General features: G+C 33.2%; 1 protein-coding gene across 2 annotated transcripts; it reads left to right on the plus strand.

Annotated features, from left to right (window-relative positions):
- Positions 1–4,270: 4,270 nt before the first annotated feature.
- LOC126718338 (cytochrome P450 86B1-like) lies at positions 4,271–6,232 on the plus strand. Of its 2 annotated transcripts, none has more exons than XM_050420471.1 (2): positions 4,271–5,314; positions 5,525–6,232. In XM_050420471.1, exons 1-2 carry the CDS (start codon positions 4,360–4,362, stop codon positions 5,992–5,994), a joined length of 1,425 nt encoding a protein of 474 aa, XP_050276428.1. In that variant the 5' UTR covers positions 4,271–4,359; the 3' UTR covers positions 5,995–6,232. The 2 variants fall into 2 exon arrangements, with proteins under 2 accessions (XP_050276428.1, XP_050276427.1); XM_050420470.1 differs by having other exon boundaries at positions 4,273–5,314; positions 5,378–6,232.
- Positions 6,233–7,941: the final 1,709 nt, after the last annotated feature.

Genomic DNA, 7,941 nt, shown 5'->3' on the forward strand with positions numbered 1-7,941 from the left:
TTGCATAAATCTCTTTAAAGCCCCCAAAAAATAAGCTTATATCTCATGGATTGGGCTCACATGGCCCACAAGATCCTTACTTCAAGAGGCGGAGTCATGGTCCACATTTCCTCTTCATCAATTAGGATCATAACCCCATGACACCATCAACATCAACATATGGATCGGGCTCAAGTAATAAATCAAAGCTCACGACCTATATTACCTTTCTTACACTCATGGCAAGCGGCTTCTTCAACAAAAGCCCATATTTACGCAAAATGACAACAAAACCCAAGGTATGTCATCTTATCTCTGGCTTATGATTCAAGCTCATGAGTCTCTTTGGGAAAACTTTGGGAGTCGTGTTTTGGAGGGCCAAGAAGTATGTTCAGTAAAGCTCTAGCGGTTTAAAGTTGATAAAAGAAACATGTTGCTTGGCATGTCTTCTCCAACTCCCTGAACTTTGATTAGTCCATGTGTAGCGGGTAACATATGGTAAGCATCTTTCATCATATAGCACTTAAAATAATAAAACTCCCCATTACTCTTTTACTAAAACTTATATTTAAAATCCCCAGCCTTCTAAATGCTAAACAAATAGCTATTCATTCAATCTCTAGTTGTTGCTATACAAATTTAGAAACTTAATTATATTATTCTACGTAAATCTTATTACTACTTTCAGTTAAAATCTAACTCAAACACATGGCTAATCTGATTGGCTATCTTTAATCTCCAAACATATAAAATATTCATGATATCTCTAATATCTAACTGCTATCAACCACAATCAGACTAAATATTCTTCTGCTAGCTACTAGAGCAGAGCATTAAATACTCTTCTTGCTCACCAAGATTAAGTCACAACACAATGAGATTTTGACTAGATCTCTAAAGCTTTATTAAATATCAATCAATCATTCTATTACTTACTAAGAATGTGTTGTAATAGAATCTTGGAAAAAAAAATATAAACACTCAAAAAAGGAAACCTTTCCAGCAGAACCCCAACAGTGTGTTCAACACTTGACACCTGACTGAAACTAACATCACCAGCCATTTAATGCTAAAATCCCAATGGCCAACTACTATACCAAAAATGGCAAGATACCTTTAAAAGAGATCTTACCATTTTTAGCCAAACCCATAAAATAAATGCTAAATATCTTCTCCAACAGTCTGACATCACCCAGCTAACCTCATCTGCTTTTGCCCCAAGCAACAACTGTCTTATGACAGCTAGGACAGCTTTTCTTGATAGCTGGGACATAAACACTTAAATTAGGTTAGAGTAAAAATTCTATCTTGTAACCAAAAAGCAGTTAACTTTCCAGACAATGTAATATAGATGGAGGATGTTCCACCATCAATTTCCCCTTTTGTTCAGGCTAATTTGGCCATCGTTTTGGAATAAAAGAATTCAATGTCTTCTTTCTCAAAAAAAAAATATATATATATATATATATATATATTTTATTAATTTTGGTCTTAAAAAATAATCAATCTTTATTTCCTAAATTAAATCTTAATTAATTCATTTCTCATGGAAAAAAAAAAAAATATATATATATATATATATATATTTATACAAGATAGAAATTCTACTATAACCTAATCTAAGTGTATATGAGTGTGAAGCTCTTTTCTAGAAACTTGAACCCCGGCCCTTGACCCCCACACCCCACAAGCACTTATACTTGTGGAGTGACCATTACACCAAGGGTGTGCGATGGTATCATGGAAAATATTTGAATCTTGAATCAATCACAACTAGACTTAATTATCTTTTCAAACTTGAAAGGATTTTAATAGTTAAGACTTTCCTTTTAAAAATGCTTTTAGTTTTAATTCCAAATTATTTGAATTTCAAATGTTATGACTTTTAATTTAGGAAATATCTTATTTTAATGGCTTGATTACCTTCCTTAATCAATCTCTCAAAATTTTCGACCCAATTAATTAACCCAAGAATTAATGGAATGTAAAAAAAGAAGGAAATAAATTAATTACAAATGTTAATGTTTTGGGTATTATAGGTTTTGTTAAATAAATTAGGGAAAAATGCCCAAATATGCCTTGAACTTTAAGCTAGTGGCCATTACATCCTTTAAACTTTTATTTTGGCCAATTTACTCCTTAAACTTCACACATCTGGCAATTCACTAGATCTGTTAGTTTGCTGTCAAAATACTAACAAAATATGCACCTAAAAACGCATGTGATGTTAAAATACCAAAACCAATAATTTGAACCCCAATGGAAGAAGAGAGAGACACGTTTTGAGTGCAAGAGAGAGATACAATAAGAACCAACACATCATCCCTCTCTGGTGCCAGAAATTTTTTTCTTGCCTTGTGTGGTCCTACCATGCCTTTCAACAACATATATATGGATTACTGTTTGATAGCCACCATGACATTGATATTTGCATTCTAAAGATTTCTCAAGATGCCTCAATTTTGGAACTCTATTTTTTATATTGTGCTTGATTTACAGGGTTGGAATGTCGAAGTTCACTGATGTTTTACCCTTCAAACATGTGTGGACGAATTCCTTGCGAGTTGTATTTAACAAATAGATCAAAATCCAACAAGTCCCTATCTAAATTAACAATCTTTACTGACCCAACAAAAAAATCTAACTAAAACCCACCAATCAATTCCAAATCCCAACAACACAAACAACGAAATTCCACGAAATTCATCAAAACCCAGATTTTTTTTTTTTGGGTAAAAGAAAAAAGAAGAAGAAACAATTAAATATAAATTCCTCCAATCAATAACTAGAAAAAAGGTACCTTAGTTTGTTTAGGTTTGGTGATCAAAGTCTGGGAAGTGTAATCCCTTATGTCCAGATCCATTATAGCCTTATTAAAATCGAAGTTAATTGGTTTTAGAGATTTGAGGCTTTTTTTTTGGGGGGGGGGGGGGGGGGGGGGGGGGGGGGGTTCGTAAGGTGTGGATCCATATATGCTATTGAAAGGTGAAACAAGAACTCGAACAGCAGACCAAAAATTTCTGGCACTAGAGAGGGATGATGCAATAGTTCTTACCGTTTCTCTCTCTTACACTTAGAACATTTCTAACATCACATGAGTTTCAGGTGCATATTCTGTTAGTATTTTAACAGCAAACTAACAGATGTAGTGAATTGGCAAATGTATGAAGTTTAAGGAGTAAATTAGCCAAAATAAAAGTTCAGGGGGTGTAATGACCACTAACTTAAAGTTCAAGGGGGTATTTGGACATTTTTCCTTATTTTTTAAGACTAAAAACAATTAATTACTTGGCTAATCACTCAAGCAACATGTTCAAATTTTTAACGTTAACAATTTGTGTTTCTTTTTTCTAATGGCATATAATATAATTGAACTCAATTTTCTAGATATACATGAACCTTAAGATAATTTCTTACAAAATGATTTAAAATCCATCATCCAGTGCACGAGACATCAGCTAGCATTAACAAACATTAAGTCTCATGCCATGTTTGACATGCCTTGGGCAAGTCAAGCTCCACATAAATATGCATTATCTCAACCACAACAATAATAACAAAGTAATCAATTAGTATCGCATACCATTGACATTATAGTCACTTCACAAGTACCAATTCTTATGATTTGGAAAAGTAAGGGCTATTGTTCAAATTCCTAGGAGAGAATTTCATATACATATACATTTTTTTTTTTTTTTTTTTTTTGAGGAATTACACATACACTTAGAAAATGAAACCTTTGCACAAAGTATTCAAGGCCAAAACTCCACCAACCCATTAATCCCACACTTAAAAACAATAAAAAAAATTGCCTCCTTTTCAACATGGGGTTAAACGTTTCACTAAGTTTTTATCTTTCATATTATCTTATATCTTTATATTTATGTTGTGGTATTTATTCATTTTAATTAGATAATGTTAAAATGCTACAACAAAAACGTTAAATCAAAAAATTTACCTGCAATTATCGATTGATTGAAGATGTGTCAAATAGGTGTAGAGATTCCAAAAACTTCTTTTCTCAAGCTAATCTTGGGTCTTCATCTTGAACTTGAAATAGAACACTTTATGACTCACAAAAGTCAATCTTTTTGTTATGGGTTGCTACGAATCTATTAAACCTGACACTATCTTCTGATTAATGTGAAAAAGAAATAAAAAGAAAATGACTCTCCTCAGCAGTATATTACAATAATTATTTCATTTATATTCTATGGTCTCAAATTAGTTTAAATACCAACACGGCAAGTCTACTCTCTCGAGTCTCTATCTCTTTGATCAATCAGGATCAAAGAAGTTGGAGCAACCATTAATTAATCACTTTCAAACTCTCTATTACCATTTCTAATCTCGTTTTTATATGAAAAATTCTCTTTTATAATGCATGGGGCTCTACCTGCATTATATTCATCTTTGCCAATTCACCTAAGTACAAGAGATATAGCAGTGATGAGAAATCTTGTTTTCTCTTCAATACAATGGCTGTATACTCACTTATGTTGGGAAGTTTCTATATCCCTGCTAGTACTAACCATTCTTAGTTGTATACTTCAGAGACTCACCAACAAGGGTCCAATGTTATGGCCAGTTATGGGGATCCTACCTTCGGTATTCCTTCATATCAACAACATTTATGATTGGATCACCAGGTCTTTCATCAAAGCTGGGGGTACCTTCCACTTCAGGGGAATGTGGATGGACGGATACTATGGAATCATGACCATTGTACCTTCAAACATTGAATATATGCTTAAAACAAAGTTCAAGAACTTCCCCAAAGGTAGGCACTATATAGAGAGGTTTTATGACTTGCTTGGGAATGGTATTTTTAATGCTGATGATCAACTATGGAAGGAACAAAGACGGTTCGCAACTTCTGAGATGCATTCAAGCAGGTTTGTGGAGTACTCATTCCAAACCATGCAAGACCTGGTGCACCAGAAGCTACTAAAATTGTTAGAGAAACTTGTGGAGTCAGGGGATAGCTTTGATCTCCAAGAAGTGCTTCTTCGGTTCACATTTGATAACATTTGCACCGCTGCTCTTGGCATTGATCCAGGGTGCTTGGCCCTTGATTTACCTGAAATTCCTTTTGCAAAAGCTTTTGAAGAAGCCACGGAATTCACTCTATTGAGATTCTTGGTGCCATCTTTTGTATGGAAAGTCATGAGACTCCTTGGAGTTGGATATGAGAAGCGGCTCAAGAAGGCAATAAAAATCGTGAATGATTTTTCTGAGAAGATAGTGACTGATCGAAAGAACGAATTAGTGAAGTTTGGAAGCTTAAATGATCATTCTGACCTCTTGTCCAGACTCATTGAGGACTCTGACCAAGGTATGAAAAATCATTTTTCAGACAAATTTCTCAGCGATTTCTGCATTAATTTCATTTTAGCAGGACGAGACACGAGCTCTGTGGCATTGTCATGGTTCTTCTGGTTAGTACACAAGAACTCAGAGGTCGAAAGCAGAATTATCGGTGAGATTAATGAAATTTTGTGTTACCGCAAGTGCAAAAATGAACCATATGATGTGGCTTTTACAGTGGAAGAATTGAGGAAGATGGTGTATTTACAAGCAGCATTGTCTGAATCTCTGAGGCTTTACCCTTCAGTGCCATTTGACTTCAAAGAGGTTATAGAAGACGATGTTTTCCCGGATGGCACCATGATTAAGAAGGGGAGTCAGGTTTTTTACAGTATTTACTCAATGGCTAGAATGGAGTCCATATGGGGAAAAGATTGCTTGGAGTTTAAGCCAGAGAGGTGGCTTAAAGACGGGCAGTTTGTCAGCGAGAATCAATTCAAATATGTAGTGTTTAATGCGGGTCCAAGATTGTGTCTTGGAAAGAAATTTGCTTACGTGCAGATGAAAATGGTAGCTGCTTCAATCCTGTTGAGATATGAAGTTAAGGTTGTCGAAGGCCATAAAGTTGATCCAAAACTGACAACCACTCTTTATATGAAGCATGGATTGCTAGTGACTATCAAGCCTAGGTTGGTTGGCGTTGCATAAGCTTTGCTAAGCACAATGGGTCGAGATCATATGTCCCAAATTTTTAAGACTCATTGAGCTAATGGAAACTACGTACTAGAGTTCTATTTTGTGTCTAGTGTTTCTCAGATTGCTGTTCTGGCTAACTAGACTGTATGATAAATAAAGTGGAATGCATGTTGAACCTTGTATTCATATTTTAAAAGAAGTTGTGTTAAATTTACAAACTAGCTATCAATAAATCTTGATTTATATTTAAGGAATGTGTCAAATATCAATATATAAATATGTGTGTGTGTTTCTGGATGTTGCATACAAGGGCAGAGCCCGGCAACAGGGACAACAACCACCCCAAAAAAAAAAAAAAAAAAAACAAAATCTTGTACTTTTTTTTTTTGTTTTTTTTTATATTAAGAAATAAAAAGGAAAAAAGTCTTCACTATTTTATCAATATCTTTTAATGGAAAAAAAATCATAAAACCTATAAAAATAAATAATGATAATGAGATATAATAATAATAAAGAAACAAGACTTACATAAAGAGAAAAATATGATATGGAAAATAAGATAAATTACACTTACACCTTCCAGATATAGCCAAATTAGACCCACAATATCCAATCTATCTATTAATATCTAAAACTTGAATTGTATGATACAAGTGGATTAGCATAGCATTTCGGTCTAGTTTAGTCCACTTCGGACAATTTTGATCAACTTTGGTTTACTCAATCCATTTCAATCCACTAAAGTCCATTTGACTTTATCTTAGTCTGTTTTAGTCCACTCCGATTCACTTTGAATCTTCTCTAGAACAAATTGGGTGTCATGTTACAAGTGGATTTCTACCTTATAATAACAGATCTCTTTTGTATTCATTTATAACATTTTTAATTTGGATTTTTAATCTTTTGAATAGTGGAGAAATGTCATTTAATTATAGTGTATATTTATTATCACATTAATGCAAAATTGCACAGATTAGCAACTAGTTTTCATAAAATTTAAAAAAAAAAAAAAAAACACACCAACCCCAAATAATCAAAAATCATTCTCTATTTAGGAAATTAAGCTGCAAACAATTCTATTTCCTTGACCTCCATTGGTGATGGGCATTGCCTAATGGCCATCCTAGGCACAATCTCCACAATACACTTGCTTCTTCCAATCTGTATCTTATTAGTGTTGGTAAATTACACACACCCAATAGAACTTGAACATAATCTCACCTTCCACTTAACACTTGCAAGAGGAGGTGTCAATTATGCTAAAATTCATTGGCCTTCTTTCGATCTTGACTATGGATTTAGAAGGCATTTGGATTGCGTCTATGTTTTCACGCAGATGCATTTCAACCCTTTATATATATATATATATATATATATATATATATATATATATATATTTTTTTTTTTTTAACCAGCGCCTATTATACTGTTCATGGGACATGAACAGTGCAAATAGGCAAATGAACAGTTTTTTTTTTAATTTTTTTTTATTTTTTAACCAGCGCCTATTATACTGTTCATGGGACATGAACAGTGCAAATAGGCAAACGAACAGTATTTTGGTGTTAATAGTAATCCGGAAATTATTTTTTTTATTGTTTTCAGTTTTCAATTTTCAGCAAAATAAACGGTATTCAAACGCACCCTTATTCTTAATCAGCTTTTGGTTTCTCTTGTGTGATTTATTTATTAATTTTTTGGGAAGAATATAGAGTAAATAGGACTAAAATTAAAATTTTAATTATACACGTTAGTTTCTATTTTTTTTATAAAAAAGAAAAGAAAAAAAAGAAAATGATGTGGTTTTATTTAATTGGAGGATATACGGCAGTGTGTATGTAACTTTTTAAAGTTTATACGAAAACAAATACAAATGTCACTAAAAACGACAACTAGTGTAATATAAAACTCGTCGTTTATAAAAACTCAAATTTCTTCCGCTCCAAGATACTCTATTAA

This window comes from Quercus robur, chromosome 3 (genome assembly GCF_932294415.1).
Source record: "Quercus robur chromosome 3, dhQueRobu3.1, whole genome shotgun sequence".
In the NCBI taxonomy this organism is placed as follows: Eukaryota; Viridiplantae; Streptophyta; class Magnoliopsida; order Fagales; family Fagaceae; genus Quercus; species Quercus robur.